The 27,762-nt window shown below is 36.0% G+C and overlaps 1 protein-coding gene across 7 annotated transcripts; it reads right to left on the reverse strand.

The window, feature by feature from the left end:
• Window positions 1-5,193: 5,193 nt before the first annotated feature.
• On the reverse strand, window positions 5,194-27,571 carry LOC112553960 (centromere protein F-like). Of its 7 annotated transcripts, XM_025221494.1 has the most exons (28): window positions 19,758-19,823; window positions 19,468-19,529; window positions 19,169-19,258; window positions 18,638-18,700; window positions 17,984-18,046; window positions 17,460-17,564; window positions 17,030-17,083; window positions 16,549-16,653; window positions 16,300-16,404; window positions 15,317-15,379; window positions 14,073-14,177; window positions 13,820-13,924; window positions 12,867-12,929; window positions 12,298-12,360; window positions 11,813-11,875; window positions 11,024-11,128; window positions 10,604-10,657; window positions 10,248-10,310; window positions 9,748-9,810; window positions 9,258-9,320; window positions 8,341-8,445; window positions 7,935-7,988; window positions 7,462-7,524; window positions 6,995-7,057; window positions 6,590-6,694; window positions 6,131-6,256; window positions 5,782-5,928; window positions 5,194-5,320 (listed from the first exon to the last, which is right to left on the reverse strand). In XM_025221494.1, exons 3-28 carry the CDS (start codon window positions 19,248-19,250, stop codon window positions 5,301-5,303), a joined length of 2,070 nt encoding a protein of 689 aa, XP_025077279.1. In that variant the 5' UTR covers window positions 19,251-19,258; window positions 19,468-19,529; window positions 19,758-19,823; the 3' UTR covers window positions 5,194-5,300. The 7 variants fall into 7 exon arrangements, 6 of the variants coding, with proteins under 6 accessions (XP_025077279.1, XP_025077280.1, XP_025077283.1 ...); XM_025221495.1 differs by lacking the exon at window positions 7,935-7,988; XM_025221498.1 differs by lacking the exons at window positions 15,317-15,379; window positions 16,300-16,404; window positions 16,549-16,653.
• Window positions 27,572-27,762: the final 191 nt, after the last annotated feature.

The raw sequence follows: 27,762 nt of genomic DNA on the forward strand, positions 1-27,762 counted from the left end.
ATAAACAAGGAGGAGAAGGATAACTGAAATAACAACCAGAGGATCACAGTATGTCCTTTGAAAACTGAATGATATAACACTTATTGAGGTTCATCGTCTGAGCGGAGAACACATGGAAACTGAAGTAGATAAAGGTGTACCCGCCATGCTGCACAGAGAGTGTACCAAAGTGAATTGTCGTCTCGCCATTACCGTTTGTTACAGTAATGGATTGTTATTTGCTATTTCGTGTAGCACTATGGGAGTTTACATGTCAATAGAGACATATTGCGATCGGCAGAAGAAAGGAGCAGAGGCCGGTGTTTACTCGATTTAAAAACGAGACCAATAATGTCTGGTGTAACAATTACAATTACAATTACAATTCTTGTAATTACAATTACATGGACGTCGATGCCGGAGGTGAGCTGAAACCCAGCCGTGACTGTGAACTGTCAGCCTCCTGAAAATAGTTACTGCAACAGTGCCGCTGTCACCAGGGATTTTGCATTTACACGAGGTATGATTGTATTTTTTTTATACTTTAAATGGGGTAACTTACTGAATTTTGTCATCTTGCAAGATTTAGTGCAATTTGAGCAAAAAGTAGAAAGTACACGTTGCTAAAGGAAAAACCTGCTGGAATTGCTAAAATCTTTGAACCCGATTTTCTCAAAATCTCAAATTTCCGACTGATGACTCACTCTGTGGTGGCGGGTTACAGCGTTGTGAGGCTGGACTTGAAAGAAACGAACGTAGACAGGTTGACTAACTTCTTTACAAAAAAGCGACTATCTGTTACAGTACGCAAAACTCATTTGAGAGACAAATAAACAAACAAAACAAATTACATTTGGTACACTTTCATGAACCCAGTACTCACCAACTAAGCTTCGCCGAGGCAGATAATTGCAGGTGAGAAAATTTCATCTGACCACCAGCGCTCAGAACTTACTGATTCAGGGCTTCACTCAGGTAGAAAGAAATTACACATACATAGATCTTATTAACGAACCTACCCGAAAACGAAAGTACAATTATTCTGGAAGTAATTATTTATTCTACAAGCTGGCTTAGCACGAGTAGAGAGACGGAGGTATTGACTGACAAACCAGACCGTAGTATAATTATTCTAATTATCGTCGCTCGCTATTTCTTATATTGAAAACATTCAACAACTGTCATTGTGTTGCGCTGTGATCTTATGACGGTTGCAGGTCACTAGGTTTAAATAAGGAGTGATTCTTGAAATCTAGAGGGATCGCCATGATACGTGGACCAGTAATGGATCGCTGGGTCTGTATACGTCACGTGACTGTATTTATTATCCGGCACAGCTGCTGTTCAGTTGTGCGTGCAAATCATGTTATGACGCAGGGCAGCAGGTGTATACACATACACACACATGTTGTACCCACTTTTTACACGTCTGTTGTTAACTGACAAATGAAGTGAGACTCGACTTCCCGGGTATATTTAGATATTTGTATGTAGTAGGCACAAACTAAATAGGCAAACAGCAAACCTCTCCCTTTCCCTTCTACCACACAACTTTTCTGATGACGGGTGCTGGCTGGAAAACTCCATTTTATCAACCACTATCTATCACTAGAGTTTACATTGCAGAGATATAAAACCATCGTGTGAACAAGTCACCGTTATGTAGATATACACAGAGACCACCTAGACATGAACCCAGATGCTCCCACACTTTGTTGAAACTTTCTAACTACCTAGACCATGCACCTATGGCTGGTTATAGTATTTATTATTTCAAAATGATTTCCTTTTCTCCGAGAAAAGAAAAAGAAAAGCACATGTTTGGATTTACTGTGAATATTGACAGCCTCTTAGATAAGAGAATGTTTGTGACCAAGTCCAGCTTTGGATTATAGTTAAGATATAAACTCTCTAAGAACCACTTGGAGATCTTGTCAGCAGTCAGGTGGATGGTGGATGGAACAAGTATCGTCTGCACTGCAGTTCAGTCACGTGAGTCCAGTCTTCAGCCAAACATGTTCAAGTTACCGACGAGTTCGCTTCATGTCAAGGGTTGGACACGGATCTGTGAATAACAAGGTGCACATTTCAACTGGAATATTCACGTGACTATGGGTCAGGATCATTAATAACTTAGGGCAGAACACAGTCTAGTTGATTAACAGATACCAGCGCACTCTGGACCTGTGCTTTCATGCGCTGAGCGAGGGAGTGAAAAAAGCCCAATGTTGGGCGTCAGCGAGAAAGATAATTAATGTGTTTTTAAAAACTCATTGGTGTATTTGATACCAGCAGTAGTAATCTTACTACATCAATAATAAAATTGGGTGATTTTAAATGTATTATTAAATGTATTTGATATAAGATGTTTGCAATCTTTTACACTGTTTTATGAACTGGGTGCATTGTGTTTGATGCTGTATGATTATGGGGAAATTATTACATCCGTTGTTAATGCTTATGTTAAAAGTAAGTAGTTTGTGTTTGTCATTTCATGTGTTTATGATGATGTTTTACTAGCAGCAGATAATTTGAAATATTTTATTGGCTTTGTCAGAAATAATCCACTCGCATCACATGATAAAGATCAAAGTCACATCCCTAATGATATAGATAATTTTTTTATTCCTAGAAATAGATATTTACAATTTCATCTACATTTAAAACAGGGAGTGAGGAATAGGCAGCTTGTAATTACTTCATTTATTAAAACAAAGATTTTTTTCTGCCGTTCACTGTTAAGGTACTTCATCAGCATCTTGCAAACTACAGATGTTCGCTTAAGTACACATGAGTAATAAATGTTGTGGGTGCACATTTTTGTGATAATTGGGTGTGTCTCAGTAAGGATACTATTGAACCAATATTTAAATAATAATTTTCCTCCTTCAAAAACAAAAACACAATGCACGGAAAGAAATTAAAGTCATGACATAATGTTTGTACGATCCAAATAATTAACATATTGTCTAGCCCTCGTTGGTTGAGGTAATGAAGAGGAGTCAGGTACAGGTGTGACATGTGTTTTGTGATCTCTTTCTGTTCATTGTGATGTTCATAGACGTGTATCTCGATGATACTTGATTTTAGGGAATACTGAGCTTTAACTCGTCATCAGGAAAAATCCAGCCTGTCCGATCTGTTAAGAAATAGTTTACCCACAGAAGTGAAAACGCATTTTCAACATCATTTGAAATTCACTGCGAAGTCCTGTTAAAATGCATCAAATATTTTCTGAATGGTTGAATAATGCACCAACATAAAAACAACTTTTATATTGTAAGCTGAAAATTTTTGCAAGAGTGTGTACAATCCTAATAGTTTCCAATCAACATAACATGACACTGAAACTTTCAGAATTGATATAAACACCGATAACAACAGTATAGACAGTAATAACAGCGAAAAATTTAATTCAGTAATAAAGTGTAGTAAATGCATAAATACACAAGTACGATTAACATAAATGGTTAACAGCGAATGGATTATGCATTACAAAATGAGAATGAAATTACTTGAATTTATACACAAAATAAGGTTTTGTTTAGTCTCATTAAAGTGGGATACCTAAGGGAAATTTGTTGATAAGTGTTTTAAGTTGATCGAGATTTTGTGACGAGTGCTGTGCCATCTGTCTAGTTTGCAATGTCGCAATCCTCCTGTGCTGGAAAATTTTCAGATGAAGATTAGTTGTGGGCGATGTCTATTTGTGAATGTGTCTCTAACAGGCCGTGTCACTGATGGAGATGTGTTTTGTCTAATATCCGGGTGTTACAGCATCCAGGGTGGAGGTGTGTCGCTGCTGTATTGGTCTGCAGCTTCCTTGTCCTGGAACACAGATTTCAAGGCAGTGGTTGGATTTTTATTTCCTCTATCGTTTCTTATGGATTATCATTTTGGTATATTTATCAGTATATAGCGCCTATGTCATTCTGCCGCACTTTTGGTTGTAACATATTTGTAGCAGGTTTGGCTTTTTCGATGTGTATAATTATTTTCTACATTCCTGGGTACTGTGTACTCTCTTACTCCACTATCCTGTCCCTCTAATTATCTCATTATTTGTAAGCATTTGTAAGTTATAAAAACATTCAAACAAAAAATTAGGCCTATCATTATCGTCTCATATGATCAAATTTAAGGAGTCGACCTGTCATTCGTTCAGATGTTTCTATTAATGTTTATCTGTGTGACATAATGTATTGTTCCTGACATTTGACTATCACGGTGCATCTTTGACATTATTTTTATAGAAAAAAACCGCGTGACGCAGCGTTTTTGCTGTCATTATTTTCTCATAGTAGACACTGACCTTTGGTCTTTCACCCTCAGGTCTGGTGGAGCTCTAGCCTCTGTACTCGAACTGAAAGAAGTGAACAAAGTTATGAGACCTGGATAATAGATTAGTGCCGATCAAAGACGACAATCTGTTTGTCAATATAGATAACTGTAGTTAACAGTGCAGAAGAGATCAATAGAAAATTATGGAGTATTTTGTTTTTGTTTCTTTTGCGCCATATACGTACAAAGTGATTTTAAAATCCATTAAGCTTGAGTCAAATTGTGTTTCCTCAATTCATAGAGTACCAGACCTCATATTACATTTGTTCTGTGCCTGAAACTGTGATGCTTGATAAGATCATTTGCTGCTTATTTTGCAGATTTTCAAATGAATTGTGCATGAAAGAAACCTTTTTTTCATTTCATAATGTCCATAACAACAAAAGAATATATGATGTTTTAAAATCAACATAAAAATTGAAAAACCTACTGCTCTGGAAGTTTTAAGTCTTGCTCCAAAACATGAATTTTCTCTGTAAAAATTAAAAATCTAATTACCTTTAACGCAACAATAATTATATAATTTGTATGGTTTACCTTGTGAATAACAGGGTTGTAAGTTGCTGCATGCATGTTAATGAACGACAAAGTGCGGTCTAAGTACGTGAACAAATTAGTAACGATAAAACAATAAAATCAAAATCACAAATTTGTCTTACAGAATTTGTTTGAATGTATCAATGTATATTAAACACGACACATTTCCATGCAGATTTAGTCACTTTAGTAAGAAGACTAACGAACTTCCTCAAGTGCTAAGGGAAATAATTATAAAGCCAATTTCAGGGAAATAAGAATCGTCGAAAAAGCCCAGAAAGTTAATAAAATAAATAAAAATCAAAGTGATATGTGAGATGTGAATGTAAGCCTCACTTAAATTGTCCTCAGCTTCTCTCTGAAGCCGCTGAAGTTCTTCATTCTTCTCACGCAGCGCTGCCCGCAGCTCACTATGGTGGGAACGCGCGCCCTCTAGCGCCGACTCACGCTGAACTGAGCTCAGCTTACACCACGCATGCAATACTCTTACAGCATCACTTCAAGCCACAAATCAGGGTCGAAATTAAGCCGAAACAAATATTTTTCTTATTTTTGAAAATGCCTGTTTGCTGTTCCATACTAACATTAACAAATAAGATGCCGAGATTTGAAAAAGGAGGAATACAGCTTGGCTGACCAATCGCAAGTAAAGAAGTTTAAGGTATAAACACTTTTTCATAAGATTTTGTACATTTTGTTATTGTTTAATTATTTCTCTTTTCCCGAGTTCACAGTAAGAGGGTGTATTATAAAGAAAACAATTCAGAAACAGGGTAGGGATACCACATTTTTAAAAGTAGTGTGTGCAAACCACAAAGGTATTTGAAATTAAACAGACACATATATGTACATAGGTATGTATAAAGACATTTTAATTCATCTTCGGATATTCTGAATCGAATTGGGCTGTTTTCCGGGATTTACCTTGCAATCCAGCAATGCGCTCTTCACGGGATTTCACAAGATCACGTGCATCTCGTAGCTGGGCTTCAATCTTTGCGACGATCTGTCGATCTTTTTCCACCTGTGTTCGGAAAGTGAGTTCTTGTCTTTGCATGTGCTGAACTTGGTCTACACGTCCAAAGCATACATCCATGGTTAACTAGCATAGCTGCTGTCAGTTAATGAATGTGTATCTTCCGATGTGTGAGGGAGCGCGCATGTGTGTGTGTCCCTGTGTATGTACAGGGTGAAGTGAAGTGAAGGAAAATGTGGTGAATAAATGAGTTTATCTTTAATAAAAAGCCAAATAATAAAAGCAAATGACCAGTACCTGTCAGCTGTCTGTTTGTCAGGGTTTGAGCGTCCAGCTGCCGCTTGAGTTCCTGGATTTCTGTTCTGTTCTGTGCAGTCTGAAACTCGTAACCTAAAATCTGCTTTCCTAGAGTCACCGCAGTGTCTGTAAATATATTTATTGACAAAAGCTCTTTAGTCGCAACCACAACTCTTCTGTTTAGCATTCAAAATCAAACTAGTCTCGGTCATGGTACACGGATTTCCACCTCAAAGACAAGGAAGCTGGAACAGTCACCCTAAGCAATGATGACAAGCAAAGTAGACATGGCGCAGAGATGATAAATAAAGACAACTAGTTGAGACATGTTCAAGCATCATATAAACAATACTCCAATTGCACACATTATCTTTATATTTTGCCTTATTGCAGACTGTTGTAACACAGAGTAGTGTGTAGTTAAAGGACATACAGACAGTAAAGATAAAGGTTAACTACCTTGAGCAGCTTTGCTTTGTGTGTCCAGGACACTCATCTGCATACGAAGCTTTTCGTTGGTCTCCCTGAGCTGAGCGACTTCTCGCTTGACAGAAGCCATTTCAGCTAGTATTTGAAGGGGATGGAGAAGAAAGATGCGACTAATGTAAACATGTTATAATCACAACTTACAAATAATATATGTTTCACATTTGTATGTACAGCATAGAAAACACATACACAGACAGAGATGTTTATTTGAAACATCAACGAGTCTTTCAAAGTAGGGTGAAACACAGTTTCGTAATCAGCGATGTAAGTCAAAAGATAAAGTCTGATGGATAAAATCAGATGAATGAATTCATATCATTCTGACCATTCAGCTATGTTCACATACACAAGAAAAAAAAACATTATCCGCAATACCTGATGCTTTGGATAGCTCCCGCTGATTTGCTTCCTTATCCTTGATCAATGCAGAAATTTCGCCTATAATGAGAAAAACAATATCAAACTAAGTATGCTTTAACAAGAAAATCATTACACAAGTAAACGTAAAGATATAAATAATGAGTAGGTGTTAGGTATCACAAAAGGTGAAGTGCTATGAACGTGAGATACTTGTTACACCATTGGTCTGGAGATTATTTCTATCTTTAGTGGCTCGTTGTCCATCTTAGTTCAACCTCACGAAATAGGTCTAATAGTTTACTTATTAACTTTGAGTTATTAATGACTTAAACTAATATCAGTTGCAGTAATGGAAATTGGTCTGATCACTAAAGGTAATCATGTACCTACTTGACCTGAGGGGCACCTTGAGCTTGAGAATATCTTGAAATAAGAGAGAGAGGGTGGGATGGAAAAAGAACAGAAAGTGAAACTAAGAATACCTCTTGCTCGCACATTGTCTCTCTCAGCTGTGTCCTTTTCCTTGCAAATTGAAGCGATTTGCACTAAACAATAAAAATGAAAATACTTTGTAAATAATAATGTACCCACTGCTAGCGTGCTAATTTTTGCAAGAAGTGACAGTAGAATTAAAGGTGTTGAGAAAGTCCTCCAAGGTTAAGAAAACAACACAATAAATACATAATACATTGTCATGCAAATCAAAGTAGATAATGCACACACCATTCACATTAAGACTCATAATGTACAACACGCAACAAATGACATAAACAATAACACGCCTTTATGTGATTTAGATATGAATGTCATTCTAGACAGGTTATAGTGTGAGTATGGAATTATTAATACTAAAATGTAAATGTAAAATTATGGTGGCTATAATCAAATAGTGATTTTTCATTTAAAAAAAACAAACTATGGACAAAAATAGAAACACATCGGCCTTTATGCCTACTTTTCCATTGTTCTTTTTCACGCCTGATTTCTTCCATCAGATGGTCAATGCTACCTGTCAAAAAGTAAAAATATAACAAGTGTTGTTTTAGTAACGGAAACAATCCAAGGCATGTATAAACCACGTGTAACGACTTGTATAATCTCACTTTGTTGTACCGAAGCTACATGTTTTAACTATCAATAACGGTTAATCCTCAGATAGAACACACATTAAACTCTTCGTTGAGGTTGACAAATACCGAAAATAAATAAATATACTTTCTTGTTATTTTTTATGCCATAACAAAACAAAAATTTCAGGTCGAGGGAAGTTACTGCAAATGTTTTCTGCTCATTAAAAACAAAGGTTGTATTATTATCTTGGATTGTAATCTCTGTAATATTAGTTCTCCTCTAGTCCTTACTTTGCTGTTCGCTACATCTTTGTTGGAGGGAAGCTGCAAGTCTCGTCGCTTCTTCTTTCATGTTGACAACTTCGATAAAGCGCCTTTCAAGCAGCGTGTTCCTCTCTGGTGAAGGAAATGAGTTAATAAGAAAATACGAGAAGAGGTAAGAACGAAACATTCTTATTATTGGCTACAACTGACACTTGATGTACTTCACAAAGAAACAAAATTAATCAGTCGTTATGGTTAATTAGCTTTTAGAAGATCTACAACAGAAATCAAAATCGAAGTGAATGAGGCATGTGACAAGATATTTACTGTGATGATCTAAAATGAAGAAACACCCCTACAGGTAGTTTAATCATAAATATTTCATATCATGAGAGGTTTATAATGTGAGCGTGGAATCCTTTATGCTAAAATGTAAGTGTAGAATTTTCTAGGTATGTAAGGATAAATTGTACAGTAAGCCTAACGTAATAATGAATTATTAATATATTAATGATATAAATATATTAATTCTGTTACGCAAATAAAGGACAATAGATATACCGAGTACTTGGTTTTGATCGTTTGTGGGTAGTTCTCTTTTGTCTCTGCATTTAATTTATGTCACACATGGAAACGTGAAAGCGCTTACGCAGTTCAAATGTTTTTCTCCAAGTGTGTAGAGGATGCTAATCATTGTATTAATATAAAGTGAAACAATAATGTGTAAGAAAAGAGCAAAATGCAACAATGTTTTTCGAGTTTAAAACTATAACTCAAAAATAGTTAGTTCCTTAAAAAACATGACATTTTGCAGCATACATATTTGGCCTAATTTTTGTGAAAATTAATTCCATTATTTTTTACTTGGATTTCCAATTATTGCTTTAGAATAGACAAAGAAAGCGAGAAGACGAAAAAGCCAAAAGACGTTGACCTTTGAATACCTTTCATCTGCTTACTCTCGTTCTGAGATATTTCCTTTTCTTCTTGAAGTGTCAATAATTGTTCTGTGTAAGATTTAAATAAAATAAAATTAGGTACATTTGAAGACGAGATAGCATAGGGAACACATTTAGACCAAGTAACATTAGGTACAAGTTTTAGAACATTTAGGAATGAGCTGTGTATCATAAGACCGATTTCAGGGAAATCTTGTTTAGTTATCATCCGTCGATAATATATATATACACTTGAGCTCTCTCATATATAGTGATGCGAGTGTTTTATTTGTTTATAAATGTACATATACGTGTAACTGAATTTATGTTTGTACATTTTTGGGTTTCCAAACTAAGATTTTTTGATCACCATAAACTTTGTTGCTTATTGGACTCACGGTTAATTCTGAGTAATATATAATTTTTTATAAAGACAAAATTTAATATGGAAGAAACATTTTATTATGTGATCAACAATGACCTCGCAAATGCTTACCTTCTAACATTTCCTTTTCTTGCATAGCCTTCGTCAGACTTGAGCGGAGCTGATTGTTAGAATCTGTCGTTAACAAAGCAAACATGTTGACATTAGGAACAAGGTAAAAGTAGTAGTCTGTGCACACATTTAAACTGAAAGCAAGTAAATGAATTACAAATATTTATTTTAAGGTGATTGAAGCTCACAAAACGTGCTGAATATTCCACGATTGACTCAGAAGTGAATGGAACCATAGGTTCACGGCGTTTAATGAATTTGAGATTGCCCAAAACAGATCACATTACGGAATTTTAAAAAGACAATCCAATAAATGTTATATTAAAATGCAATTGAGTCCGTTAATGAGTACGAAGTGTTGAGCTGCCCAGAAGAATTTCACTCAATTTTGATGATACTTGTGATGTTTAGAAATGGTGAACAACAACACTGAAAATATTGTTATTTACGTTTTTTAGTTATGCGCATTGTAACATATAAGAAAAATTTTTAAAACTTACCTGTCAAACAATTTTTTTCTGCGTCTACCATACTTTTTGCGTCGACTGCGTTCTTCAGTGCGTCTAAAAGGTGATATACATCAGTTGATTTTGTTATTCATAAATAAAGAAATCTCTCGAAATTCTAATGACTGTGTTTATGTAAATAATGTGTATCTGTGAACTGTTTTGTCCTATCGGTGAGCGCGCGCGCGTGTGTGTAAAGAGTATCGTATCATCTGTTTACTGCCAAAGGACAAATACTTTAATTCGTTGGTATGTTTAATCAGTTTTTAGAGAATTTACAACAGAAAAACAAGATCAAAGTGAATAAGGCAGGTAACCATGACACTTTTTCCCAAGTTTTTAATGCTTACTTTCCAATTTTTCTTTTTCATGCCTGGTTTCTTCCTTCAGGTGATCAATACGACCTGTCAAAAAGTAAAAGTGTAACAAGTTTTGTTTAGGTAACGATAACAAGCCAAGGCATGTATAAACCAAGTGTATTATCGTCTTTGTTGTACCTAAGCCACATGTGTTATAACTTACATCAAAAAGTAAAGTTTATTTCTCAGGGAGTACGACTGAAAACACATCAAACGATGAGTTGAGGTTGACGAATACCAATTACAAATAAATACACACACTTGCAATTTTGTATGCCTTAACAAAAACAAAAACTTGAGTTCGAGAAGCTAGTGCTAATGTTTCATCCTCACTAACACAAAGGTAATTAAGAGTTATGTTATTATCTTTGATTGTAATCTCTGTAATATTAGTTCTCCTCTAGTCCTTACTTTTCAGTTCGCTACATTGCTGTTGGAGGGAAGCTGAAAGTCTTGTCTTTTCTTCTTTCATGTTGACAGCCTCGCTTAAGCTCCTTTCAAGCAGCGTGATCCTCTCTGATGAAGGAAGTAAACAAGAAACAACGAGAAGAGATAAGAGTGAAACATTCTTATTATTAGCTACAACTAACACTTGATGTACTTCACAATGAAACAAAGAAATTTATTGTTATGACTTAAAATGCAGAAACACCCCTACAGGTGGTTTAAACATAAATACTTCATGTCAGTAAAGGTTAACATGTGAGTGTGGAATCATTTATGCTAAAATGTAAATGTAGAATTATGAAGACATGTGAGGATTTGCTGTGCAGAAAGCCTAACATAATAATGAATCATAACTATATTTAGAGGTTAGAAGTCTATTACAACAATCAATGAAACTAAATATAGTAAACATTTCTAGATTTTTTTGGTCTCTCAATACAATTTATATCACACATGTGAATGCTTTAGCGCTTACGCCATTTAAATGTGTGTCTGTAAGTGTGTATTAATATGAAGTGAAACAATAATTTGTAAGATTAGCGCAAAAATGTGTTTCTCTTGGTTAAAACTATAAATAAAAAAATAGTTAATTCTGTCAAAATTTTGACATTCTTGAAAATACTTATTCTGTCGAATCTTTGTGTAAAGTAATTCCCTTATGTATAACCTGGATTTATAATTCTTGCTTTAGAATTTTCAAGGAAAGTGAGAAGACGAAAAGAGCCAAAAGACGTTGACCTATGAGTACCTTACCTTTCATCTGCTGACTCTCGTTCTGAGATATTTCCTTTTCTGTTTGCAGTGTCAAAACTTTTTCTGTGTAAGATTTAGATAAAATAAAATTAGGTACATTTTCAGACGAGATAACATAGGGCACACATTTAGACCAAGTAATATTAGATGCAAGATTTTAGAACAGTTAGGAATAAGCTGTGTCATAAGACCGATTTGAGGGAAATAATATGTTATTATCGTCCGTTGGTCATATATAGACATGTGAGCACTCTCATATATAGTGGTGTGTGTGTTTTTTGTGTTAATAAATGTAAGTATAAGTAAATGTGAATTAATTTTTGTACATTTTTGTGTTTCCAAAATAAGATTGTGTGATAACCATAAACTTTGTTGCTAATTTGACACAGGTTTTAACTGTGTAATAATATTTTTTTGAAATACAAAATTTAATATGAAAGGAAAATTATGATTATGTGATCAACAATGACCTCGCAAATGCTTACCTTCTAACATTTTGTTTTCCTCCATAGCCTTCGTCAGACTTGAGCGGAGCTGATTGTTAGAATCTGTCATTAACAAAGCAAACAGTGTTGACCTTAGAAACAAGGTAAAAGTAGTAGCATGTGCAAACATTTAAACTGAAAGCAAGTAAATAAATTACAAATATTTATTACAAAGTGATTGAAGCTCACAAAACGTGCTGAATATTCCACAATTGACTCAGAAGTGAATGTCTATTTTCTGGGTACAGGGGAACGTGACTTACTAGAGACACGGTGTTTGGATACATGGACCCAACAAACCCCTTGACCCAACTATGAAAATGAGTAATTAAATCGTTAGGGGGCTGATAAAGGAAAGGCAGCGAGTAAGAAGAGATGGGCGTCGTCTTCTCAAATGAAAAAGCAGAAAGTATAGGCAATACATCACTTAATTCCCAAAGGAAGAAAGATTATAGGGATCGAATTACTTTATTTTTAATATATTCATGCAAGATGACACTGAACATATTGTTACTTGCGTTTTTTAAATATACACTTTGTAACATTCAATAAAAATTCTAAAAACTTACCTGTCAAACGACTATTTTCTGCGTCTACAATACTTTTTGCGTCGTCTGCCTTCTTCAGTTCGTCTAAAAGGTGATATACATAAAATGATTTTGTTATTCACAAACAAACAAATCTCTAAAAATTCTAATGACTGTGTTCATGTAAATAATGTGTATCTGTAAGCTGTTACGTCCTATAGTTGCGCGCGTGTGTGTGTAAAGAGTATCCTGGCCTCTGTTTACTGCCAAAAGACAAATACTTTAATCCGTTGGTATGGTTAATCAGTTAATCAGATAATTTACAACAGAAAAACAAGATCAAAGTGATTAAGGCAGGGAACCATAAATCTTTTTCTCAAGGTTTCAATGCTTACACCTGGCTTTAGTCAGAGATTTTTATCATATCATAATAATTATGACAAATGGTCACCAATATTAATAGTTTCCTTAATTCTAATCTAGCCGATAATGTTAATAAATATCTTACCGATGTACTACCTCTCCATTTAATTTTTGTTATTGCTGACAGTTTAAAAGGGCCTTGTTCTGATGTTTGGAAGGACACACATACGGAGGTGTTGACAAATGGAAGAAAACAGATTCGATAACGCGAGTTGATGGGAGAAAGAAATTAAGTTCGAATGCAGGAATTGCCTCTCTATTATGTATGAAAAGACTTGTATAATCTCGTATTAGTTATCGTTAATTATGTAACCTACACCAAGGGGTAAGGTTATTTGCCAGGAACGACGGATAAAGGTTTTGTTGAGTCGCGTGCAGGGCAGAAGTTTTACAATACCAAGACGATACAGTTGAAGTTAGTTTGCAATGTTTTTATGCCTCAAGGAAAACAAAAACTTGAGATGGACAGACGTTACTGTTAATGTTTTCTGCTCACTAAACACAAAGGCGATTATGGACTATTATTTTTCTTATTTCATTCTTTGTAATATTAGTGTTCTTCTAGTCCTTACTTTCCATGTCACTGCTTTTCTCTATCAAAAAATTTGTCAGTCTTTCCGCTTCTTCTTTCGAGTTGACAGCCTCGCTCAAGCGCGTTTCCAGCAGCGTGATGTTTTCTGTTGAAGGAAATGCAAAAACAGGAAAAAAATTAATAAAAAATAAAAATATTATTATAAACCATGTACAACACTAAATTGACACGTGATGTACTTCACAGTGATAAAATATTCATCAGTGTACATGGTTAATTAGCAAGACACTCACGTTGATGCTCTCTGTTGCTTTGTTCCAGCATGGCCATCCTCTGTGTAACTTCATCCCTTTGTTCCGTTACCTCGTGTAACTGGATTTCAAGCCGTTGAGAATCATCTGAGATAAAGAACTGACAGTGTACTTATGGCAAATAGTGATAGTGGCTTTAAAGGTGTTGAGAAAGTCGTTTGAGGTAAGAAAAAATTAAACAAACACAGTTTACTTTCCCATGCAAATCAAAGCAAAAAAATGCAACAATATGCACATCAACACACATATTGTACAACATGCAACAAATGACATACACAAAAGCACAACTATAGGTGATTTAGAAATGAATGCCATTCTTGACAGGAAATAGTGTGAGTGTTGAATTAATAACGCTAACATGTAAGTGTCTCTAAGTGTGTCGAGAATGCTAATCATTATATTAATATGAAGTGAAACAATAAATTGCAGGAAAAGCGCAAAAATGCAACAATGTGTTTCTCTTGGTTAAAACTAAAACTCAAAAATATTTAGTTCTGTCAAAAAATTGACTTTCCTCAAAATATGTATTTGGTCAAACTTTCGTGAAAATTAATTCCCTTATTTATTACTTTTGATTTATAATTACTGCTTTAGAATGGACAGTGAACGTGACAAGATGTAACAAGAAGAAAAGAGCCAAAGACGTTGATCTTTGAGTACCTTTCATCTGTTCGCTCTCACTCTGAGATATTTCCTTTTCTTTTTTTTTTTGTAGGTTCAACAATTTTCATGTTTTTAGATTTAGACCAAAAAAAAAAATAAATAACTTTAGAGACACGCTTACACGAAATAACATGGGGTACACGTTTCCGAAGCATTCAGGAGTGAGCTGTGTATTGTAAGACCGCTTTGAGGGCAACTCTGATGTGTTATCATCTGTCGATCATGGGCACTTTCATATCTAGTGATGTGAGTGTTTTTATGTTTTGAATGAGCTGAACAGCGAGCCTATGCTCTTCGAGGAGTAACAAGGAATAAATTAAACTAAAGTAATGTGCTGAAAATATTCGCCTTTATATGTACATAAGCTTGTGTTTGTACATTTTGTGGGGGTTATGTAATAAGATTTCTTGCTAACTGTAAACGTTGTTACTTATTTGACACACGGTTAATATTGGCTAAGACATTTTTTGTCACAAATAAAATAATCATTTTTGAAAGTTAAAATTTAATATGTTAATAAAGCTATTATAAAATGATTATTAAATGAACTGACAAATGCTTACCTTCTAACATTTCTTTTTCTTGCTTAGCCTCAGTCAACATCGAGCGGAGCTCATTATAAGACTCTGTCATTAACAAAGCAGACAAGGAAAGAGTATTAGTCTCTGCACAAATTTGACTAAAAGCACTTAAATAATCTAGAAATGTTTATTACAAAGTGCACGAAGTTGACAAAAGTTGCTGAAAATTTCACGATTGACTCAGAAGTGAATAGAAAAGTGTGTGTAAAGAGTATCCTTGCCTCTGTTTACTGCCAAAGACAAATACTTTAATCCGTTGGCATGGTTAATCAGGTTTTAGAGAATTTACAACAGAAAAACAAGATCAAAGTGAATAAGGCAGGTAAACATATCACTTTTTGTCAAGGTTTTAATGCTTACACCTGGCTATAGTCAGAGATTTTTATCATATCATAATAATTATGCCAAATCGTCACCAATATTAATGGTTTCTTTAATTCTAATCTAGCCGATAATGTTAATAAATATCTTACCGAAGTACTCTCCATTTAATTTTTGTTATTTCTGATAGATTAAGAGGGCCTTGTTCTGATGTTTGAAAGGACACAAATACGGAGGTTTTGAGAAAAGGAAGAAAACAGATTTCGATAACGCGATTTGGTGGGAGAAAGAAATTAAGTTCGGATGCAGGAATTGTTTCTCTATTCTGTGTGAAAAGACTTGTATAATCTCGTATTAGTTATCGTTAATTCACATTTGTATGTAACCTACACCAACGGGTTATATTATCTGCCAAAAACGACGGATAAAGGTTTTGTTGAGTCGCATGCAGGGCACAAGTTTTTCAATACCGAGTAGATACAGTTGAAGTTAGTTTGCAATGTTTTTATGCATCAAAGAAAACAAAAACTTGAGATGGACAGACGTTACTGCTAATGTTTTCTGCTCACTAAACACATAGGCGATTATGGAATATTATTTTCTTATATCATTCTTTGTAATATTGTTGTGCTTCTAGTCCTTACTTTCCATGTCACTGCTTTTCTGTATCAGAGAATTTGTCAGTCTTTCCGCTTCTTCTTTCGAGTTGACTGCTTCGCTCAAGCGCCTTTCCAGCAGAGTGATGTTTTCTGTTGAAGGAAATGCAAAAACAGTAAAAAAAAAATAATAAAAAAAATAAAGATATTAACATAAACCAAGTACAAGACTAAATTGACACGTGATATACCTCACAATATTAATCAGTCTAAATGGTTAATTAGCAAGACACTCACGTTGATGCTCTCTGTTGCTTTGTTCCAGCATGGCCATTATTTGTGTAACTTCATCCTTTTGTCCCGTTACCTCGTGTAACTGGAGTTCAAGCCGTTGAGAATCATCTGAGATAAAGAACTGACAATGTACTTTTGGCAAATAGTGACAATGGCTTTAAAGGTGCTGAGAGGGTCGTTTGAGGGAAGAAAAAATAAAACAAACACAGTTTACTTTCCCATGCAAATCAAAGCGAAAAATGCAAACAACATGCACATCAACACACATATTCTACAACATGCAACAAATGACATACACAAAAGTACAACTATAGGTGATTTAGAAATGAATGCAATTTTAGACAGGTAATAGTGTGAGTGTGGAATAAATAACGCTAACATGTAAGTGTAGAGTCATGGAAGATATCATCAAGTAGTGATTTCTTATTTCAAAAGCAAACAAGTGCACACACACAAAAAAACACACATCGGGTTTTATGCCTACTTTTCCATTGTTCTTTTTCACACCTGGTTTCTTCCATCAGACGATCAATCGTACCTGTCAAAAATTAAAAATGTAACAAGTTTTGTGTGGGTAATGTAAACATGCCAAGACATGTATAAACCACGTTTAACGACTTGTATAATCTCGCCTTTGTTGTACCTAAGCTACATGTGTTATAACCTACATCAAAAGGTACAGGTTATTTCTCAGGGAGTACCCCTGAAAACACATTAAACGCTGTGTTGAGGTTGACAAATACCCAATAGAAATAAATATTCTCATTAGCAATTTGTTATATTAACAAAAACAGAAACTTGACTTCGAGAAGTTAGTGTTAATGTTTCATGCTCACTAACACAAAGGTAATTAAGGGTTATATTATTATCTTTGATTGTAATCTCTGTAATATTAGTTGTCCTCTAGTCCTTACTTTCCGGTTCTCTACATTGCTGTTGGAGGGAAGCTGCAAGTCTCGTCGCTTCTTCTTTCAAGTTGACAGCCTCGCTTAAGCTCCTTTCAAGCAGCGTGATCTTCTCTGATGAAGGAAGTAAACAAGAAACAACGAGAAGTGATAAACATTCTTTTTATTAGCTACAACTAACACTTGATGTACTTCACAATGAAACAAAGAAATTTATTGTTATGACTTAAAATGCAGAAACATCCCTACAGGTGGTTTAAACATAAATACTTCATGTCAGTAAAGGTTAAAATGTTAAAATTCTTATTATTGACTACAACTAACTGACAATTGATGTACTTCACAACGATACAAAATTCATCAGTCGATATGATTAATTAGCTTTTACGGAATTTAGAACAGAAAAGGAAGATCAAAGTGAAGGAGGCAGAGACCACAACGCTTTTTCTCAAGATATTTACTGTAATGATTTGAAATGCAAAACACCCCAGAGAGACTTTATATCTGGAGAGGTTACACTGACAAAAGCTTACCTTCTAACATTTCTTTTTCTTGCTTAGCCTCAGTCAATCTCGAGCGGAGCTCATTATTAGACTCTGTTATTAACAAAGCAGACAAGGCAAAAGTATTGTCTCTGTACAAATTTGAGTAAAATTATGTAAATAAACTAGAAACATTTATTACAAAGTGCACGAAGTTGACAAAAGTTGTTGAATATTTCACTATTGAGTCAGAAGTGAATCGAAACATAGCTTCACGGAGTAGACATGAATTTCAGATTGTCCAAAACATGGGTCACATTAGGGTATTAAAAAATACAATTCAGAATCAGTTATTTTAAAACTCAACTGAGTCCATAAATCATGACTAGATATTTAAGTTGGCGAGAAGAAGTTCATTCAGTTTTAGGTATATTCCTGATATTCAGTGATGGTGAAAGACACTTATGTATATTTGCACAGATGAGGACGCAGACAGCAAAGACTACAACAACGATGATGTATACTTGTACAAGTCAGGATGTGGCGAGCATATCATATATGTATTTGTACAGTTCCACAAGGTTGAAAGGTTGTAGGGATATACCTACTTTCTAATATGATATGAATGCATGACTGACACTGAGCATGTTGTTATTTAAATTTTATGCGCATTGTAAAATTTAATAACTTTTTTTTTAAACTTACCCGTCAAACTCTTTTTTTCTGTGGCTAACGTACTTTCTGCGTCGCCTGCTCGCTTCAGTGCGTCTAAACAAAGTGATATACACAAGTGGATTTCATTAATTATAAACACAAAGATATTTCGGAATTATAGTAAGAACTGTTTTCATGTGTATAATGTGTAAATATAAATGCTATGTCATATCGTTGATGTTGTTAAGCGTGCGTGTGTGTGTGTGTGAGAGTTTCTTGGCCCTTGTATAGTACGAAGAGGACAAATACATGGGGGAAAAAAGATTGTTCCTCTAAAGTAATCCAACAGTCTGTGGGTGCATGTAGTGTTTTTTAATTGTGTTGTGACTGTTAGGTTATGTAAGCATTTTAAAGGAAAGATTGCTACATTATATTTCTTTGTGACATGAATGAATAACTTTTTTTGGGCAGAGCTGCTTCCTTTGACCTTATTTTGTAGGACTCTTTTTATTTGCCTTCTAAGTTAAAGAGAGTTAAAATAATAAATTTACTGAAAGCAAAAAAAGCAAAATGAACACATACCATGAAACACAGCGAGGAAAGGAGAATTCATCATTGTGTTTTTTTCTTCAACATCTTTCTGTAACTGTGACAGGCTCTTCATGAAGTCCTCTGCATGTTAAGAAAAAATATTCTCATGTCTTTGACATAAATTATGGAGCGGATGAACGAGTAGAAAGTTTGTTGAGTAATTGCAGAAACGAGTAAACAAATTATACTTTCAGTTGTTTACAGTGACAAACTATTTCTATCTCTTAATAGTTAATTAACTGTTACAAGTAATATCCCCGTGCTTAAATTATCATCCCATGATTCATCACCTCTCAGTTCTTGATGATTCTTTTGAGTTTGTCGGCCTCCTGCTTATATGTCTTAATTTTGTCTGGAAAAAACAAGCAACGATTTAAATTTAGTTCAATGTGAAGGTAATACGCTTGTTTTAGTATAGATTTAGTGTGTTCACAGATTTAATAAAATATTCAAGAGAGAGAGGAAGGAACAGCGAAAGTATAAGGATTGTAAGGAGTGTAAGGCCAAGCCAACAGTTCTAGCTTGACGACGACCAAGACTTGTATTATTTTGCAAAGATCGAGGATTTAAAATCGGATACCTTGAAGTTCTGCTTTCTCCTCTCTCCATTTTATCTTTTCTTCTTCAAGCTTATTGAATCTATCTTAAAACAGAGAGAAGACATTGCTGCATAAATTAGTGGACATCATCATCAATCATCATCATCTCGTTTACTTTCGTTTTGTTTAGTTTAGAAATATTTACATCTTTCAAGACTATTGGGACAACTTTGGAGAGCTTTTCTAACGTGGCTTTTTTGTGCCATTTTTTTACCTCTTATTTTCTCTGATTTTGGTACAAAAGCTTGAAAAATGATTTATTAAAAGGAAAATGCCTACCGTGAATATTCTGACTGTACGTGTTGTGCAAATATTTTGATAAAAGCAATTACTCATTTCCTAATTACCTTGTGCTTCTTGAAGGTCAGAGTTTAGTTTTCTGAATACCTCCCTTTCAACAAAATGTTGCTGCAGATCTTCACATTTGTCCTCAGGCTGTTGAAGTTGGTTCATCCTGCTGTTCTGGAACTCTTTGACACAAGTACATTTGAATCATAGACTTCAGCGAGCAAAAATGAGCAAACAAAAAATTCAGGAGTAGCCAAAAACACAACAAAAATTCTCACTCGCACTAATAATAACATTTAACATCTAATGATATACACAGAAAAAGAAGTAACTGTACCTACACATATTCATATATGAACTAGAAAGAGCCAGACAGGTGCAGTAATCGCGTGCGTACAAGCAGGAATATTTTTTCCGACTTTTGTTTATCAACTCACGTATGCGTGTCCCTTGTATAACATAATAAACAATAATTTAATTTCTGTTGATATAGGCAATGGTCTACCTTCCGTCATTCTTTCATTTTCTCTTTCGCGCAGACTGGTTTCCGTGCTGGTTCTCATATATGAAGTCGTGTCTGCTGTTAAGAAAAAACAGGTAATAATAAATATAACAACACGCACTATGAACAACAGTTTATTCTTCATAACTACTAACAGATATCAAGAACATGCCACTGTAAGTAGCGTGCTAGTCTCTCAGACCACTGGTGCCGCCTGCTAATCAGTCGTCAGACCATCTGATTGACTTATTTCTAATCTGTGAGCAACCTATCTCAGTTTCTTCCCACGGTGTGACTAGATAAATTGAGAGAACAATTAAAACCTAGAGTTATAGTTTGTATTGAAAGTCTCATTTATTTCTGAAGGAGATGTTTCCAGTCTCCCACCAGAATTAGTCAACCGTTTGAACATGCACTTGAAGTTAAATACAGTTTCCAAGACATCACAGACAGGATGAACACTGTTGTGCACCTTGTTAAACGTATCTTTAGAAGTCGACGTTTATGCCAATTAGGTAGTTCTAAAACAATATTAAAACTCTCTTCTTTCAGCAGTTAATCACCTTAGTAATCGTGTCATACTTGATATTTCATGACTCAAGAAAACATTCTAACATCTGCCATTTCCTACAAGGATTATTTGTACAGTTTCATTGACTGATAAAAATATCCTTTACCGTACTCTACGAGTCGTGCATACTCTTAGCTAAATAATACAATAGAATTAAATCACATGCTATATTTAAATCATACTCTCACATTTAAACATTCTTTACATTTACCATATTTGTAACTCTACAAAGTGTGTTCATATTAAAACCCTAGATATTGTCGATAACCCTGATGTAGTCATATCCGAAAGTTTTGGCATCTCCATCAAACGATGTATCTTTTGCCTGGCAAGTTGAAAGATTCTATAAAACATAGCGGTGCGTGGCTACTAGCATTGTAGCTCTAATGCATGTCAACATAATACATATTTAAAAACTCTCACTCATTCAACAGATCTTCAAATATTACTATGTCAGTACAGTACATGCTGTCTTTGCTTTCATACCTTTCTGAAATCGTCGATCTTCAAGCTCCTGTCCAGTGCCGCCATTGATTTCATACGATGCAATTTCTTTGTTAATCTCCTCAGATTCCGTGTTCCGTGGCCTCAACATCTCATGGCTGTCAAATGTACTTTTGTCACTGTCGTCTTTCATCTTTTCATCGATGGCCATCGTATCTTTACCATTCCTCTCTCTGTCTTTACTAGTATTCTCTCCGTCTTTGCAAATTTCTTTCTTGTATTTACTATTCTCCTCAAATTTTTTACCATTCTCTTCCATGACATTACCGTTATCCTCTATGTCTTCATTAATTTTATCTATGCTTTTTCTATTCTCCTCCACTTCCTTGGCATTTTCCTCCATATCTGCACCATTTTCCTTTATGTTTTTATCCCTTTTTTCCTGTTCTGTAGGCGGTTTGACAGATGAAGCAGTTTCTAATAGTTGTACCACGTGGTCTAATTCCTCAACTGTAGATGGTGTGGAAAATGAAAGAGCTTCTGCAGGTTCATCCTCGCGGTCTGCTTCCTCATATAAAGGCTCTTTGGAACATGTAGGTTCTACAAGTTGTAGCGTATGATCTGCTTCCTCATCTGTAGGCCGTATGAAGGATGAAGTAGCTTCGCCTGGTTCATCCTCACGGTCTGTAGGCTGTTTGGAAAACAACGTAGTTTCTGATTGCTGTAGCTGACAGTCTGCTTCCTTATCTGCAGAAGGTTTGGAAGATGACGACGTAGTATCTACTGGTTTATCCTCGCGGTCTTTTTCATCATATGTATTTGACTTGGACGTTGACGTAATTTCTGATGGCTGTCCCTTACTTTCTGCTTGCTCATCAGTAGGCGGTGTAGCAGATGACGTAGTTTCTGATAGTTTTACGTTAGTTTCTTCTTCCTCATCTGTAAGCGGTTCTGAAGTTGACGTAATTTCTGTTGGTTGTCCCTTTCTTTCTGCTTTGTCATCTGTCAGAGCTGTAGAAGATGATGTTTTTTCTAATATTTTATCCTCATGGTCTTTTTCCTCATCTGTAGGTGGTTCGGAAGTTGACGTAATTTCTGATGGTTCTCCCTTACTTTCTGCTTCTCCTTCTGTAGGCGGTGTAGAAGATGACGTAGTTTCTGATGCTTTTACGTTATTTTCTGGTTCCTCCTCTGTAGGCGGTGTAGAAGATGACGTAGTTTCTGATGGTTTTACGTTATTTTCTGGTTCCTCATCTCTAGGCGGTGTAGAAGATGACGTAGTTTCTGATGGTTTTACGTTATTTTCTGGTTCCTCATCTCTAGGCGGTGTAGAAGATGACGTAGTTTCTGATTGTTTTACGTTATTTTCTGGTTCGTCCTCTGTAGGCGGTGTAGAAGATGACGTAGTTTCTGATGGTTTTACGTTATTTTCTGGTTCCTCATCTCTAGGCGGTGTAGAAGATGACGTAGTTTCTGATAGTTTTACGTTATTTTCTGGTTCCTCCTCTGTAGACGGTGTAGAAGATGACGTAGTTACTGATGCTTTTACGTTATTTTCTGGTTCCTCATCTCTAGGCGGTGTAGCAGATGACGTAGTTTCTGATGGTTTTACGTTATTTTCTGGTTCCTCATCTCTAGGCGGTGTAGCAGATGACGTAGTTTCTGATGGTTTTACGTTATTTTCTGGTTCCTCCTCTGTAGGCGGTGTAGAAGATGATGTAGTTTCTGATAGTTTTACGTTATTTTCTGGTTCCTCATCTCTAGGCGGTGTAGCAGATGACGTAGTTTCTGATGGTTTTACGTTATTTTCTAGTTCCTCCTCTGTAGACGGTGTAGCAGATGACGTAGTTTCTGATGCTTTTACGTTATTTTCTGGTTCCTCATCTCTAGGCGGTGTAGCAGATGACGTAGTTTCTGATGCTTTTACGTTATTTTCTGCTTCCTCATCTCTAGGCGGTGTAGAAGATGACGTAGTTTCTGATGGTTTTACGTTATTTTCTGGTTCCTCATCTCTAGGCGGTGTAGAAGATGACGTAGTTTCTGATGCTTTTACGTTATTTTCCGGTTCCTCCTCTGTAGGCGGTGTAGAAGATGACGTAGTTTCTGATGCTTTTACGTTATTTTCTGGTTCCTCCTCTGTAGGCGGTGTAGAAGATGACATAGTTTCTGATGGTTTTACGTTATTTTCTGGTTCCTCCTCTGTAGGCGGTGTAGAAGATGACGTAGTTTCTGATGGTTTTACGTTATTTTCTGGTTCCTCATCTCTAGGCGGTGTAGAAGATGACGTAGTTTCTGATGCTTTTACGTTATTTTCTGGTTCCTCCTCTGTAGGCGGTGTAGAAGATGACGTAGTTTCTGATGCTTTTACGTTATTTTCTGGTTCGTCCTCTGTAGGCGGTGTAGAAGATGACGTAGTTTCTGATGGTTTTACGTTATTTTCTGGTTCCTCCTCTGTAGGCGGTGTAGAAGATGACGTAGTTTCTGATGGTTTTACGTTATTTTCTGGTTCGTCCTCTGTAGGCGGTGTAGAAGATGACGTAGTTTCTGATGGTTTTACGTTATTTTCTGGTTCCTCATCTCTAGGCGGTGTAGAAGATGACGTAGTTTCTGATGGTTTTACGTTATTTTCTGGTTGCATCTCTGTAGGCGGTGTAGAAGATGACGTAGTTTCTGATGGTTTTACGTTATTTTCTGGTTGCACCTCGCGGTCTGTTTGTTTATCTGTAGGTGACTCGGGAAATGCAGTAGTTTTTACACAGAGATCAGTTTTTTCGGTTACGCCTGACACTTCAACCAGTGCCTTTATTTCGTTGTTACAATCTTGTTTTATTGAGGTATTTTCTCTCTCAACTACTTCCTCTTTGCTTTCTGTGTCATTATCCTTTACCCTCGCGTGCTCTTGTCTTGTACAGTTCTCTTCTCTTGTTTCCTCCACCTTACTGTCATGACTTTGCAGTGATTCTTGCTTACGTTTGGCACGATTTTTTCTTGAATTTCGTTTCTTTGTCTTGCTCTCCTTGCCTTCACTCGCGGCACATGCTGTAGCTGATCCTTCATTCCTTAATTGTTGATTTGGTCTAGAATTATTACTCCAGTCATCCTTTCTCTGTTCATGTTTTGTTTCGGCGTTGGATGATCCTCTAGTCGAGATCCTCTGAAGCTCACCATTACTGGTTCTACCTCTTCCTCTTCCCTTTTTACGACCACTCATTGTGTCCTCTAGCGGCGGCCCTACACTTCTCAACAGCTTCAGAACTGATTCGGGGACAGAAACACATCAGCTTAGTATATGCACATGATGAACCATGATTGCCTCCCAAAAACAGTTTCTAATACACTGGGTTTAGTGGGTCGCAAATAATGTAAAGTATAACATGGAGCATAACATAACCGTACTAAACGTACATGTTCATGGACACATAAAGTAACAAAGACAGGAACAGACAAACGCAGCCACAAAAGACCGAGAGGTTTAGATTAGGAGTTACACTACATTTTGGCATTGTTATGTCTCTTTTTGTTTCTTACGAAGGCTTGGCATGTTAGTGAGTCAACTGCTAGAGTGGGTCTTGCCTCCTAAACGAAGAGCTCAGTAGTTAAAGCACTGAAAGAAGGGTTCGAAACCCATGTGGCGCAGCAAATGTACCCTAACCAAGCCAACGGTGTGTCTGTTTGTGTGTGTTATTAAGAGAGAGAGAGAATAAAGTTACATTAAAAGTGAGTATGCGAATGTGATTATTTTCTTTGTGTGAAGATTTGTATTTATCTATTTTAAGTAGACAGGGCCTGCAGGCGACAGGTGTAGTTTGTTTCGGAACAACAACAACAACAACAACAACAACAACAACAACAACAACAACAACAACAACAACAACGAAATTGAAATGTCTGGATAAGTGCGTGAGTTGATGTACCGAGCACGAGAATATCTTTGATAGATGAGCTACATTTTTATGTATGTTTTACACAAAAACTATTTATTGTAAATAAAGCCTCTTGGTACTTTGTCTCGCACATGGTCAGGTCGTTAATTCGGGGAGAAACAGGATACGGTGCTAGGATACCTCGTGTCATTATTTACGAGACTGACGTGTAACCATTGTATGTAACACTTACTCTAAAGTATTATGTTTACTTAGTTGGTCAGATTTATTCCTGTAACCTTGACACAGATATCTCGAGTTTGTAGAAAAGGAATGTTTATATGTAGTCTGTATGGCTGTGACATTTGTTTTTCAAACGCTGGATTAACGATGGTATGAGCTGCTTGTGTTACCATTATTTTACACAAATTTGACATAATTCCTACAGACACGTCATCATACATTGCTATCTGGACTCAGAATATGTGTAATTATGTAGGCTTTCTACATACACGGCCTTAAAGAGAGATCTTTAAAACTTAGTAACCTGAGCTGACATTGGAGGGTCACCACAACAAATATGTTTACTCCATGTGACTGCACAATCACAATAACAATAATAAGGTGCAAATGAACATCAAAAGAGCTCCCGGATTCATTGCTGACGTCGCTCTGAGATTCCTTAAACAGTAAGGAGTAAGGCAGTGAAGACTCAAACTGATAAAGCTTTAATTAAATTGATTGGAGAGTCCATTGCTGTTCATTGCCCTGGTTTGCCATCATCTAGAATTCGCCATTATTGCGTGGAACGAAAGACTGGAAAAAGGAAATTAGGTGAATTAGGTGTGCTAAGGGGGCAAATAAAGTGTTCCTGGTTTTAGTATGTTTTAATATCTATAGATTATAATGAACGTCTAAAATAGTTGATTTATCACAAAATACTCCGGGCGTCTAATGTAAGGTTTTGTATGGAGATATTGTGAAGCAGCTGCAGGGAGGCAAAGTTTGAAGTGGACACTGACATGTATAGATCTCACATCTAAGTAATGACAAGATGGCGCAGATGTGACAGTAGAAACAAAATTGCTCAGGAAAGCACGAAAAGTGGCGCGGACACCGAAATCCACACAGCAAATATCGTAACGGGTGTACTGATGAAAACTACATACAAAACTTCACGCAGATCAACGGGCAAAAATAAAAGTAAGAGAGAGCAGATCCCTTCTAGCCAGTACGGCGAAGAGACATCACTCTCTTCAATAAATTAATAAATAGAACGAAAGCAGGATTCCGTTAGTGCTGCCGTCATGTGACCTTTATGACCCTAATGACGTCCTATTCCAAGAACACAACAACAAGGCGGTCGATGCCGGCAAACGACTTTTTGTTTGTCCCCGCCTAACCGCTACTCACGTCACCAGCTGTAGAAGGAGACTGTAATAAGACAAACACGATAAAGATGCTTGGAGCTCACTACCGGGTGAAGATATTGCGCTTTAGGCATCACATTATTCTGAAAATGTCTTTAGTCTAAGGTATAGATGGATAGTCAACTGCATAAATATAATAACACTAATAATCACACGGCTTTCTAGTCTCAAGGTGGTTGGTACAGACACACAGGTGCAGGAGCAGACATTTTTTTCCGTAGGTATCAAATATACCTTTGGAAACACACACACACAAATACAAATACACACACGTATATTATACAAATGTCGACAGTATACTTAAAATGAGACAGCAGACAATAAACCCAGAGAAGTAATTTACAGTCATGTACTACAAATAACAATTAATTAACTGAGTCTCCAACCATCCCTCACAACGACAAACAAAAGTTTAATCGGTCATACACATCAGCAAGATTTCGTTTTCTGTACAGTTTATACTCGCATATTGTACGCAATTCTTACGCATTGTTTGGTGCAAGAATGTCGTTTCTAAACGCAAGATTATCGAAACAGAAAGGATATAGAAAATTAGAGACACTTACCAGATGTGCAGGTGTTAGCCAGGTGAAGATGAGAGGCTGTCTCGGATGTCTGTCACTTGAACTGTTTTCCGAAACATGCGGATAGAGAAAACGAAACCAAAAGTAGCTCGGGCGACCGTATCTGAGAACTGTCACATATTGATTGCAGCGATACCTGCGGGTAAACAGATACAACCGTCAGTGCACAGAGATCAACGTATCGATACAAGTCTACTCGTAGGATATAGCAGGAGTAAGGTAGTCACATCATCCACGAGTCTTTATAAGAAATATATATAAGTCAAGCACTCACACATGGAGATCTTTCAAGAAGTACACGCAC

This window comes from Pomacea canaliculata, linkage group LG13, assembly GCF_003073045.1.
Source record: "Pomacea canaliculata isolate SZHN2017 linkage group LG13, ASM307304v1, whole genome shotgun sequence".
In the NCBI taxonomy this organism is placed as follows: Eukaryota; Metazoa; Mollusca; class Gastropoda; order Architaenioglossa; family Ampullariidae; genus Pomacea; species Pomacea canaliculata.